The sequence below is a fragment of the Tiliqua scincoides genome, chromosome 3 (genome assembly GCF_035046505.1).
Source record: "Tiliqua scincoides isolate rTilSci1 chromosome 3, rTilSci1.hap2, whole genome shotgun sequence".
Taxonomy (NCBI): domain Eukaryota; kingdom Metazoa; phylum Chordata; class Lepidosauria; order Squamata; family Scincidae; genus Tiliqua; species Tiliqua scincoides.
This window is the reverse complement of record NC_089823.1, coordinates 95,276,253-95,290,193: the sequence shown is the minus strand read 5'-3', so window position 1 is coordinate 95,290,193 and position 13,941 is coordinate 95,276,253. Positions and strand designations below refer to the sequence as shown.

Here is a 13,941-nt window from a genome sequence, read left to right as displayed (position 1 = left end):
TGGAACTCCTTGCCATAGGAAGTTGTGATGGCACATGACCTAGATGCCTTTAAACAGGGATTGGACATATTTATGGGGGAAGTTCATCACAGGTTACAAGCCATGATCACTATATGCAACCCCTGGGTTTTAGAGGTTGCCTGTCTCTGAATGCCAGATGCAAGGGAGTGGCAACAGTATGCAGGTATCTTGTTGTCTTGTGTGCTCCCAGATTTGGTGGGCAACTGTGAGATACAAGAAGCTTACCCCAGATGGGTCCTTGGACTGATCCAACAAGGCTCATCTTATGTTCTCATACTTCAGTTCTGAGACTAGCATCCATTTTTGTGTATACTTCCACAGTTTGAGGCGAGTATCTATATAATGGTGGTTGCAATCACTGACTTCCTTTATACACATAGAAGTTGCATGTGCGCTACGATTAGGCTGTTAACATCCTCACCTCTCTCCTAGCAAACAGCATCAACTACAAGACGAACCACTTTTTAAACTCCCCTAACTTACAAAAAATACATTTATGCAGTGATTCCCAAACTTACCTTGGTCATGGCACCCTTTTTCCATGGTGCACTGTTGTGGTCGCATATGCCACACTCCCCCAAGACCTCATGAGAACTGCACAATCCTGGCCGGCCAAGATGGCAGCGCCCAGAAGAGCTGGGAGGAAGGAACCACTGGGAACATCTATGCCACACAGTTTGGGAACCACTGCCTTTATTATTCAGTTTCAGGGGTGCAGACAGGATAAGCTGCACTTGTGAGAAATGAAACAATGCCCTCCAACCATGCATACATATCTTCTTGCTCACATGTCTGAATCAAAGACACTGTTCATATTTAAATCCAAATTACAATACAGGTCGTGCCTCGTTATCCACTGGAGTTCTGTTCCATTTCAGTGGATAAAAAAAATAAGTGGATACTAAATCAGTGGAAAGGTAGTTCTAAAGACGCACTTCCAAGTTTCTTGCTCTTCCATTGTCACCCCAGAATGCATCAGTATAGACACTATTCCGCATTCAGCCACTAGATTGGCCGAATAATGGAATCTAATGAAATGAAATTATTCCATTAGATTCCATTAGTCACACCATCTACTGAATGTGGTATAGTGTCTATATCAGCGCACACTGAGGCAACAATGGAGGAACAAGAAATCTGGAAGTGGCTATTTAAAAGCTATCTTTAACCCCGAGAAGCTTGCAACCAGTACAGTTTAACAGTGTAAAGTGGGAAATGAGATTTTGATGTTCCAAGGCATTTAAAGGTAGACCCTGGTATCAAATCAGTGGATGCCAAATCAGTGGATAACGAGGCACAACCTGTATACTTGTTTTAAGCCATTTCTGCCCAGTGCTGCATATAAGCAACAGGGACCAAATATGTACACCTGTGGGCCAGGCAAACATGAGTTAAAGAAGTAATCATAATAATGAGAAATGGGTCCTCTTAAGACAAGGAAATATGCACAAGGAAGGACAATATAATGGTGCACATCTGAGTATGCGTAACAAGCAACATAGGGCCACCAAATATTGAAAAGTTATAACTGCAACTCACGTAAGTATCTTGGATAAAAATAGTCCTGTAGGAGAAAGAAAAAGCAAATAAATTTATTGGAAAAAAACATTCTGTCTACACATATATTCATATTAAAACTGCTGCTGATAGTTTAATAATTGAGCAATGTGATCCCAAAGTAGCTTTAGACTTCCTGTGCATCATACAGACATTCCCCCACTCATTTTACAGGTTAGGGACCACAGCAATGGTGAAAAACAGAAATGATCAAAAAGTGGAACCTGGTTTTTTTTAGTTTACAAATGTTGCTTCCAATGATTTTTTAGCTAGCTAGCAAATTGCAAATGCTTTTTTTACCTTACAAATTCCTGATGTCACGCAAAGATTTCTGCAAATGGACTCTCATTAACGCCTTTGAGAAATGGAATAGACCCAGAATTAAAGTTAGCACTCTCTCTCTCTCTCTCTCTCACACACACACACACACACACACACACACACACACACAGTTTGAATCATGTCCTATGCAAATCACAATGCAGAAGGGCAATTTTAATCTTTAGAACAGCAGAGGGAGGTTGAAAGATCTCTTGAAATTATGACTTCCAGGTATAATTGAAACATGTTGAAAAAGCAGATTGTCAAAAAATGAACCATCAGAAAGCACACCTGTATTAATTGCACTGCATGAAGAGAAAAGGCAAACTGTTTCTTCTTACCCTCCTCCTTCTGTACCATTCTGAAAATGATGCTGCTCTTAGCAGGTGAGAAATACACATGAGCAGCCACAGAATACTCAAGAATATGCAGCCCAGTCTGTGCTGCTTAGTGTTAGAAGATGTGCTAACAGTCCAATCCTATACCCCCCACTCCATAGCAGGTTAGTTAAAGGTCAAGGTTGCAGCATTATCCAAAACAAAAGTGAACTGGCTCTGAAGAGGCACCAAAGTATTCCTCTTATGCAGGGAACTGAACATGCAGCAAGGTTTAATGAGAATGCTTGACATAAAACTAAAATGTTACCATTGCGGCCCAAGTCCTTAGAAGCTGTGTCATCAGAATCTAACAAAGCTACACATTTAATCTTAGTTTCAAATTCTGATGATATCGCAACTGCAGGTACTGTCAATACAAAGGCATCTGTAACTATCATATCACATATTATAAGGATTGATTTCAAAAGAAAAGAAGGAGCTTTCCAGCATCAAGCATCAGTTGTCAACATACTAAATTCTCATTTTACCATAGTATGAATTACACAATTTGTGGACGCTTCACAGCTTGGGCTGCTCTTATTATTTGAAAGTTAACCATTTCCAGAGGACCAAATTAGATATTACAAGTACATACCTGCCCCAGTGTTTCTCCATTCTCCCAACAGTGGGGGGGGGGGCAAGAACACTCCAAGGAAAAATAAAGAGAGTCCCCCTTGTGTTCTCCAGTGGGGGGTCTGCTTGCCAAAAGGCTAAGGCCAGACTGGGGAAGTCCAGGCAGCCCCTCCCCCTCAGGAAGTTCTGAAATCTGGCCTGCCCACCTGAGAGGGAGGAGCTACCCATCTGGAAGACTAACCCGAACATGGAAACCACTGACAAGCGGGATTCATGGCAAGCACAAATCTCCCTTTTTTCTTTCTTTTTTTTAAAGCAGATTCAAAAGATTGAGACCTTGAGCAAGGAACAACAGGAAGGAGATGCACACTTCTTTCAACATAGTTTGGTTCTTTAAAAAACCATTACTGTAATACAGTTTTTGTGGATCAGCTCAAAGACTCCTTAGTTCAATTAATTGGGCTTTATAAATCAATCGACCTTTTGATATATTTTTGATTTAGTAGAGAAAGGAAAGAAGTGGGAGCCTATAAGATACAGCAGAACATTTACTTGTAACTTTCTTTACGAATGAGAACTGCTGTGGTGAAATCAGTCACTGGTGAAGTCAGAACATAGCTGAAGTTCCTAATTTAAATCGAAGACAAACTCTTACTGACCTTAAATAAGCCTTACCCCTCTCTCTTTCCCCACCTCAGCCACCATACTCACCTTTGCACCATAGTACTTGCAAATTTAGGTGACTTTCAGATTTCAGGCCACTCCCAAATAAAGTAGTGGAGAAGTACATAATATGTAAATTAAAAGAGAAGAGTAAAAGTGCCCTGCCCAAATAGCCTAATGCAGACAAGGTGCACAGTGACTTCTGAGAACCACCGCTGGGGTGGGGAAGCTATAGCAGAAAGGAGGCCAAGGAACTGGCTTACCAAAACCTTTAACAGGAGAGATGAACTAGGCCTTGGGGACATGCAGCATATTACATGTTGCTCTCTCTTGCTCATATTAAGAGGGTAATAACACTACATTATGTTAGTTGCAGTGAACTAAACGTACATGGAGCACTTAAGAAAAAAACACACTAGTTCCCCCACCTCATCCCATATTCTTGGGGGATGTGTTCCCAGTTCCCACTGCCACCACAGACACCCAAACAACAGAGAGCAGCAAACCTTATACTTAACCATGACACCGCAAGGCATTCTGGAGCATGATGCTAACAAAAGTGGTTCACAACCCCCTCCCCCCCATGCAAGTGACATCTGTCTCTGTTTTCAGGCTACCTGTCGCTGTCTCCCATTTCTTTGTTTCATGTGCAGTTCGCTTCCTGTTAGCATCCGGTTGACTGCAGTCCTCCAACCTGCTTCATGTTTGCTGTATGCAATCCTAACACTAATAGGAAAAGGGTTGGAGGATTGCAATCAACGCAACACTAACAGGAAGTGGGCAGCACAGGAGACAAAGAGACACAGGACAGAAACACAAGGGCTGCAAACAGACAGATGAGTCATTTGTTCGATGGGGGAATTGTGAACTGCAGATATGGGAACCACAGGTACAGGGGAGGGACAATACTTTCTTACATGCACAAATGGATCAGCATATGGCTTAACAGAGCCCTGTTTTCCCAATCCCTGCTTGAGCACATGGCATGCATGAGCACCACAGATTGCCAAGGTCGGTGTATGCTACTCATATTCCCGTTTCGTTCTTCTATTCTGCTCTGCTGGACTAATTTATGTAAGCTCTGGAGGAAAACAGGGTTAAACCCTGCTAAACCAGTTAAAACTTTGTTAAAACAAGGCTCTGTTAAACTTCCCCACCGCAGGAAAGAATTATGTCTTATGTTTTTATTTGTTTGTTCTACATGTTACTATTTAACCATTTCCTTTCAAATACTCAAACTGTCAATCCAAAGGATGTGCTGGGCCAGCACAAGTCCCTTGTGCTACTTTGGGACTGTTGCAAATGTGCTGTAAGGTATGTTTGAGTCAACTTGGGAGTCAGGAAGTCTAGCGCAAGGACACGCACCAGTCTCCCCGCACCAAGGCAGGCCCCAGGCCTGGTAAATTCGTGCAAGCCTTTCCAGGCCAATGCAGCAGTCTGAAGAGGCGTGGGGAGGGTGGGAGGGAAGCATTTTGGGGCAGGGGAGGGTGGACGGCGGGCCATCCCGTGGGTGGGCAGCAGAGTAGCAGCAGGTGGGGCCAGGATCTGGTAAAATACTGGATCCTAACCCATTCCTGGGCAGCCCAAGGCAGCTTGGATCTGTGCCATCTCTTTAGGTGGCACAGATCTGAGTAGACCCACTGGGGCTGCAGCAACTTTCCCCATGGTAAAGGGAAGTGATTCCGGGTTGAGCAGCTTTCAGTCCCAAACTTGTCCTGAATTTCAGCACAGGCCTGCTGGCCTCCCTGTTGCAGCACAGGTTAGGATTCTACTGTTTATGTATTTCCTGAGCATATCCAGTAAACATTTTGTACTATGAGAAGATATGTACTGGAAAACAGTGTTTCAAAATTGCAGCAAGCAAGTTAATACAAACATATGATTCAGTTTCCAAGTATTGTTAACCACTTTGTTATCCGGATCACAGCATCGTAAGTTAACATATTAATGACTTCTGGATGCACAACAAAGTGCACCACAGAAATTATAATGAAAATTTTCTACCTACAGCTGCAACAAAAGGAACAAACAATGACCTGCTTTTACAATGGTAGTTAAATAAAAACCAACAGACCCAGCTTTATTTACACAAAATAGTCACTGACATGTGCCCAGAAATTTCAGCATAGCCCACAAGTACACCTATAAACATTGCTTCTAGATCTGTCCAGCCATCACTTCTTCCACAACAAACAATATCTCAAATCCAAATAAGACAAAACACTTTGATGGTGACATTTATCAGGTGAAAAATTTCCGTTACTATTTTATGTTGTTGTTATAGAGGTTATCAAACTTTTGAACTTATGAAACACATTCCAAAGATGTATTTCTTTACAATAGTGTACTTATTTAAATCAGTTTCTTTATAGGCTTATCTCACTTTTGAACACTATGAAAGGACTTGCTTTCAAAAACAATAGTGCTACCAACTATGGAGCTTACACAATCTCTGAACAAACTTATTTAAAGTAGTCAAAATCATGGTACAGTGAAGATTTTAGGTAAAGCACTCAGGAGAAAACAAAAATTATAGGCCACTGTACCCATCCATAGAAAAATACAGAAGCCACAATCTAGTAATATCTTTATTAGAACCAAAGAAAAATATGATGACCTTTACACTACCAAAGCAAATTATTAATTTTAGGTGTTGTGCCAGATACAAAATTAAAAGAGGTAAATTGGCCAGACTGTCTAGTGCTCAGAAAGCATCTAACACACAAAAACTCCAGGAGTAAAACCCTATCATTAGATGACAGAAGGTCATTTTCTTCCAGCCTCAGAGTCCTTCTTTTGAGCAGCTAATTCTGTATGGCTAATCAAGGGTCACTCCGTTCTTTAGAGGAAAACATGGCCAATTGATTTTTTCAGAATACAGCTGTTAAACACATTTTCTTACAACCAATTAAAACATCACTAACTGCTATCTGCAATTTTTATTTGATTCCTCCCCTTCAATTCAAGGAACAGACTTCCCACCACTCAGGCAACTAACCCAGGTTGGTTGCAAGGCAACTTTCACTCTTCACTTGCCGAGATTTCCATCAATTATTACATGGTTCTAGCTCTGCATTCAGTATAACTGAATATTCCATACTGAATACTCAATATTTATTTTTGTGGTTTGAATCAAACCATCCTGCCCTTTCCTTCCATGTCTAGTTTGTTTCTATATTTAGATAATGATATCACTGTCTGTCTTTTCATAATAATGCATTCTCCGAGCTAGCTTCCTCTCCTATCTCATTAAATAGATTTTTTATCAGGCCTGAACAACATTAATTCTGTGGCCTGATTGTAGCTCTCTTCCCCTTCACAGCTCCCAGAGAATTCTGGGGGCTGCAAATTGCAGCCCTTTCTCACCTGGTAGAACATCCAAGATCTGCCCAAGTCTACAACCAAGGATGGTAGAATCATATTACATTGTTCCATCTCTTCCTGAATTCAGAGATGCACAGAGGAGCTGACATTTTTCCCCCCTCCAAAGTGCTCTATCCAAGCTGGCTCCATGTGTGAATTAGTGGAAAAGTGAAAGCATTGTGTGGGAGAGTAATCTGGCCCGGATTCCATTCCAATACAAGGACCCCAAGATCCACCTGCCATCATGAACATTTTGCTAACTGTACAGATAGGTCAGATTTCTGGCTTCTCTACATCATACTGCAGCACAACAAGAGTTACAGAAAGTAGGAAAGTGGTGAGGAAGAGGGGTTCTTAAATTGGTTCATGCCCCCCTTCCTCCATTGCTTCTTGGCATGAAGTTCAGGTAAGCTATGCATCAGCATTCCAGGACACATTTTATCTTCCCTGACTTGGCAAGGAGGAGAAAAAACCTGTGCTCCACCCAGTCAGCTGAACTGAATCTAAGGTACACACAGTAGGAAGAAAGAAACATCACTTAACTAGCAGTAGCACGTGCTAGTACAGAAGCTGCATCTGTTCATGAGGAGTAAACCTGGAAGTTCAGCCAATACCCAGAGGCAAAATAAAGGTTGACAGAAGGAGAAAGGGTCCAAAGGAACTACTGCTCTCCTCCTCACCCACAAAAATTGCTGTACAATTAAGCTACAGTACTATATAGCAGGGTTTCTCAAAGTGTGGGTTGTGACCCACTTGGTGGGTCGTGACCCGATTGCTGGTGGGTCACGAAGCTGTATCTGATAGCAGAGAAAGCATATGCATGGAGCCCTCTGGAAAGTGAAACTAAGTCATATCATGCATTTACTCATGAGTAGGCAAACTTGCCCTCGTCCATTGGAAAGGGCAGGCTGAGAGGAATCCAACTCCAGAATGGTTCTAATTTAATGAATGCAGCCCCCCAAAACACTTGAGAAGGAAGTCCCTGCCTCCAAGCTAACGAATGTATTGAGCCCTATGGAAAGCAAAACTAAGCTAATGTTTGCATTTACTCATGAGTAAGCAAACATGCCATGGCTCATGGTCAAGCAAAGAGGAATGCAAGGCCATCAGAATGGTCCAGATCTGGTGAAAGTGGAGCTCAACAAATGCTCTACAAGGCAGCCCCCACCTTGAATAAATAAAGCAGAGGCTTGAGTGGGTAGGTGAATTTTTTTCTGTTTTAGACTTGTAAAGCTAGGTGGGTTCCGATAGTGATATGGCTTAAATATAAGAACTTAAATTGAACTGGGTACTGCGTAAGGCTGAAAATCTTACTGATTTGTTTATGTGGGGGGGGGGGTGTTATTGCAGGCAGGCTACAGAGAAAATTCACTTGGTAGAATAGGGTTGATTTCTTATTTATTTTACTTTATTTATATTGTTTAATTTGCTTGATGATGTTACTTCCAGCCATGCTATCACTTCCGGTGGGTCCCGGACAGATTGTCATTCTAAAAAGTGGGTCCTGGTGCTAAATGTTTGAGAGTTTAAAAGCCACTGCTATATAGGCTAGTGATACAGGTCTATTTTATTCACATAAACCTTCCATACTTAGAGGCAGATTTTGAACTGGTTGAAGTGCAAACAACTTCAGAACAGGGAGAGCTGCTGTCACTGTAGAAATTACTGACATTTTCCTATACATCCTCATAACACTAGATTTTCCTATAAGACTCAAACACTCGAAAACCCTCAAGCATAAATCTTCATCAGGGTAGAATCATGGCTCTACATAAGAATTTTCAGCATAATATTGTAAGAAAAAGTAGGAATTTCTTACCTGAGAATTCTAGTTCAGGGAAAGGAAGGATGGCATTCCTACTGCTGGGATGCCCCTCCTCCTGGAAGGTAGGATCGGAACCTCACTGAACGGATACTTCTCCCATGTTGGGGACGTCCCATGGTGTTCCCCAGTTCAGACTTGACAAGCAGGAAAAGACCTGATGCCCCCTTGCTCCTCAGCAGTGGCCTGGCCCTTGATTTGTGGCCCTTGATTTGTGGTTGAGTATGGCGATACCTAGCCAACTGTAGGAGTACCTACAAACAAACAACAACCACCAACAACCGTGCAAAGAAATCTTGCTAGGGTTTTTTGCCCCCCCCCCCGTTGGGAGGCCTGAGTTAGCAGTGAAACCCCCCCCCCCCGAGCTGGAGAAGCGGCGGGCGGAATGCCATCTTTCCTTTCCCAGAACTGGAATTCTCAGGTAAGAAACTCCTGCTTTCTCTGGGAAGGAAGGGCTGGCATTCCTACTGCTGGGATATACCAGAGCCAACCAGAAGAGTGGGCCAGCGAGGGGTCGCTTATGGCCTCACCACCTGTTGCAACACCTTACGCCCCATAGCGGCGTCCAATGAAGTGGCTGTGGTTATCCGGTAGTGCTTGGCGAAGGTGTGGACCGAAGACCACATCGCCACCCTACAGATTTCAATGAGGGATGCGTACCCGTCAAACGCCGCCACGGTGGCAGCGCTCCTGAGGGAGTGAGCCGTGATCCCTTCTGGGGGAACCTCCCCTCTGGCCTGGTAGGCTAGTCGTATGCACACTTTTAACCAGTGTGCTAGTGAGCTGGCTGAGGCCTTGTGGCCTTGGTTGGAGCCCTTGTAGGTTACGAATAGGGACTCCGACTTCCTAATGTCTCTAGTGCACTTGGTGTAATAACGTAAGGCCCTACGCACGTCCAGAGTGTGCCATGGCTTCTCCCTGGGGTACAACGGCTTGGGGAAGAAGGATGAGAGAACCAGTTCTTCAGCCCTGTGAAACAGGGAGTTGACTTTGGGACAAAGGTCAGATCCAGGCGGAGTACCACCTAGTTCTTATGGAAAATGCACAGCTTGGGGTTGAAGGACAAGGCCCCAAGCTCAGAGATCCTCCTGGCTGAGGTAATCGCCACTAGGAAGAGAACCTTGAACGTGAGTTACCTAACAGTAACTGAGGCCAGAGGGTCGAAGGGTGCCTGAGTGAGGGCCTCCAGAACCTTATTCAGGTCCCAGCTAGGGAACCTGTGTACCGTCGGGGGGTTCAGTAGTGCTACTCCCCTCAGGAACCTGCGGACGTGAGGATGGGATGACAGGGATTCCCCTGAATCCGCTCCCAGGAGGCTGCCGAGGGCCGCCACCTGCCCCTTGAGTGTATTGGTGGACAGACCCTTGTCCAGGCCCTCCTGCAGGGAGGCCAAGATGTGCTTTACCCCAGCATGACAGCCCTGACCCCCCTAGCCTCTGCCTACCTAATAAAGGTGCACCAGGTGGACTGGTACAGCTTCCTAGTGGAGGCCTAGTGAGGCCAGCAAGGTGGCCGTGACCCTGTCAGAATATCCCAGCCTAATTAGCATGCTCCGCTCAACCTCCACACTGTCAGATTGAAGAGGTGTGGCTGAGGATGTGCCATTGGGCCCTGGAGCAGGAAGTCCTGCTGAAGCAGGATTGTCCAATGGTTCTGTGTTGACAGGCATAGGAGCTCTGGGAACCATGGACGTCAGGGCCACTTGGGAGCAGACAGAATGACTTCGGCCCGGAGTTGCTTGATTCTGTTGAGGAGACGCTGGAGTAGCGGAACTGGTGGAAAGGTGTACAGAAGACCCTGAGGACAGGGGCTGCTTAGAGCGTCTATAGCCTCCGCTCCCTCTTGTGGGACCCTCGTGAATAATCTTTGGATTTGCGCATTCTCTCTCGTGGCAAAGAGGTCCATGAGTGGGGTCCCGAATCTCTCCCTCACCAGGCTGAAGACCCACAGGTTTAGCTGCCACTTTGTCTCCAGGATCCGTCGCCTGCTTAGCCAATCTGCTGCAGCATTTTCCATTCCGGCCACGTGCTCCGCCCAAATGGCTACAAGATGGGCTCCGACCCAAGTGATGATGGCTGCCGCCTCTTTGTGTAGGGCCGTGGATCCTAGGCCTCCTTGTTTGTTCATGTAGCCCTTGGCGGTTACGTTGTCTGTCCTCACTAGAACTTGATGGCCCTGGATCAGGTGGGCGAATTTGTCCAGCGCCAGACAGATGGCTCTGAGTTCCAGCAGGTTGATGTGCATGCGGGACTCCTCCCTGGACCAGGCTCCCTGGACGACCGCCCCCTGGTGTGGACCCCCACCCCAGAAGGCTGGCGTCTGTGGTGATCACTGTCCACTCCGGGTTGCAGAGTGGGGAACCCTCTGCCAGTTTGGAGCGGCTCCTCCACCATACCAGCTCCTTCCTGACCTTGGCAGGGATGGAGGTCTTGTAGTGGATGTTGTTCTCTATCTCTTGCTGAAAGTGCAGGAGGAATCTTTGGAGCACCCTGGCATGGAAACGTGCTCATGGTATAACGTCCTGGCAAGACACCATCATGCCCAACAGCCTGGCTAGCGTCAACACATCCTGTTGCTGTGTCACAAGCAGCTTCTCCAGAAGTTGCCACATCTTCTCGTGCCTCTCCGGGGACAGAGAGACCCTGTACTCGGTAGTGTCCAGTAGCAGGCCCAGGTGCACCAACTGGTGGCTCGGTTGCAGGCAGCTCTTCTCCCTGTTGATCACGAACCCCGCTTTCTCGAGGGTGTCTACAGTGATCTGGATGTCCCTCAGGGCACAAGCCTTGGAGGGGGCTCAGATCAGGACGTCGTCCAGAAAGGGGTACAGGAAAATCCCCTGGAGGTATAAGTGAGCCACAAGGCCACGAGGACTTTCGTGAACACGCGTGGTGCTGAGGTTACGCCAAAAGCAAGAACACAGAACTGTAGATGGCATGATCCATAGCAGAAATGTAGGAAGCAGCGATTGTCCGGGCGTATGGCAATATGCACATAAGCACCTGAGAGGTCCACAGAGCCCAGCATGTCCCCCTTCTCCAGCGCTGCCACTATGGACCTCCAGGTCTCCATCCTGAAACGGCGCTTCCAAAGGAACTGGTTCAGCCACTTGAGGCCGAGGATCATCGTGCTGCCGTTCTTCTCTGGGACCAGGAAGAAGGTGGAGTAGACTCCCTTGCTCCTCTGTGCCGGCGGGACTGCTCCGAAGTCCAGCAGGTGGCGAATTGCTGCCCGCATGCGCTGGTGCTTCTCCTGTGCCTTGTACCGCAGCAACCTCCAGAAGCAGTTCCTGGGCTTGGTCTTGAACTCCAAAGAGTAGCCCCTGGTCACTATCTCCAGCACCCAGACGTCTGTGGTGATCTTGCTCCAATACACCGCAAAGTGCTGGAGGCATCCTCTGATCTGGGGGGCTCCTGACCGTGGTCCAGCATCATGCGGACTGGGTGGGCCTAGCAGCCCTGTGGGAAGAGGAAGAAGAAACTCCTCCCGTGGGGGGGGCAGGACTGGGGAAGAATTTCGATTTGGCCCATTGGGGATTGCGGGAGGCGGAGTCCCTGAAGGAGCCTCTAGGTCTGAATGCAGGGCGTTATGAAAGAAAGGGCCAGCCTGGCCTTGTTGACTTGCCTGCCTCCTTGTGTGCCGAGGGCAGCACCTTACACTTGTCCTTGCTTTCTACCAGCATGGGGTCAAGGGCCTGACCAAACAGTTTGGACCCCATGAAGGTGAAAGCTACCAGACATGCCTGGGAGCCCTGACCTAAGTCCCAGTGACGAAGCCAGATGTTTCTCCTAGCCACTACATTTGCAGCCACCGCTCTAACGCTGAACTGCATGGCCTCCAGGGACACATCTGCTGAGAAGGCTGCTGCTAGCAACAACTTCTTGAGGGGGTTACAAGTGGGCCCAGACAGGGACTTGTCTGAGGCCATCAGGTCCTCCACTCAGGCCATAAGAGCTCTTGTCATAATGGAGGTGGTGGCTGATGCCCTAATGGCTAGGCCGGAGGCCTCAAAATCCCTCGAGGGCGCTCTCCACCCATCGGTCGCAAGGGTCTCTGGGGCCCCCTCCCCCTCCGAGGGCAGCATGGCTGAAGAAGATAGTGCTGCCACCAGCGAGTCCACACCTGGGATCTTCAGCTGATCCATAATGTCAGCTGGCAAACAATAGAGTTTGTCCACAGAGTGTGGGGTACGCCTGGACCTGGTGGGTGGGTGGGTACGCCTGGAAGGTGGTGGCCTTCTGGGGACGGAGGAGCTTGGAGCTGGGCCTGCGAGGCTCTGAAACCTCACTTGCCTCGGTTTCCCCTTCGTTACCTAAGTCCAAGATGCCTGTGGCTTTGGCTAGTAAGTGTGGGTACAGGTCTAGAGGGAAAAGCTTGCCCTCGCTTTCCTCTGGAGGCCCTTTGTCCTCACTGGTGAGCTCCCCCTCCTCCCTGGAGTCCTCAGATGGGTTGGGGGTGACTGACTTCCAGGGGTCTGAGGAGGCTGCCTTCTGGATTCCTTGGTCCACTTGCGGCAGTTAGGCTTGTCAGACTTGCCCTTTTCACCCTTGGCCCTATGCCGCTTGTGTGAGGGGGGCTCCCTCTCAGGGCTGGTGGAATCGGAGCTGGATGAGGATGGGGGGGCGTTTACACTTTCCCTTGCCTCCTGAGGGCCTGGGGCCACTTGCTTCTCCCAGGCTCCGTCACACCATGTCCTCAATTTGGGACTGGGAAAGCGCAAACATCCCCCCTGGACTGGCCAATACTAGCTTATGGTGGGACCATGTCCCCCTGGGGTAACTGCGGTGCCAGGTGAGTCCTGGTACTCCTCCCGTCCTCCTTGGGGCTGTGGCCTCAGGCGCAGCAGGTTCCCGTCCTCCATGAGGGGGCGCCTTGCAAGCTGTAGGACTGGAAAAAGGTGGAGGGGTCAGCTCAGCCTGCCTGGGTACTCGTGCTTCCCCCCTGCCTAGCAGACCTGTCCCGCGGGGTAGGGTGGGTAGCCCGTCTGGGAGGTGCTGCCTGGGGGGGCCTTTGCCGCAACCGCCTGGGGGAGCCTGCCCCATGATGATCCCGCTGTGGCGTTCCTGCTCCCCCCATGCTCACCCACCACTGCTGAGAAGGAGTGGCTGCACTGTTTGCAGGCTTACCGGATCCGCTGCAGCCACTGCCGCCACCACTGGAGGTCTGCGGGGGGTCGCATGGGATGAGGGGGGACCCCGCCGCCCGCCGTCTCCTCGTCGCTGCCGCCACTCTGCTGCTGCTTGGGGG

At 47.8% G+C, this 13,941-nt stretch overlaps 1 protein-coding gene across 2 annotated transcripts in view; it reads right to left on the bottom strand.

Moving 5' to 3' along the window:
* The window catches only part of GAS6 (growth arrest specific 6), a 68,923-nt gene that overhangs the window by 41,151 nt on the left and 13,831 nt on the right, over positions 1-13,941 (bottom strand). For both annotated transcript variants that reach the window (XM_066621755.1, XM_066621756.1), the window contains exon 3: positions 1,561-1,585. In XM_066621755.1, the coding sequence (XP_066477852.1) occupies positions 1,561-1,585 (25 nt within the window). The remainder of the gene's footprint in view (positions 1-1,560; positions 1,586-13,941) is intronic.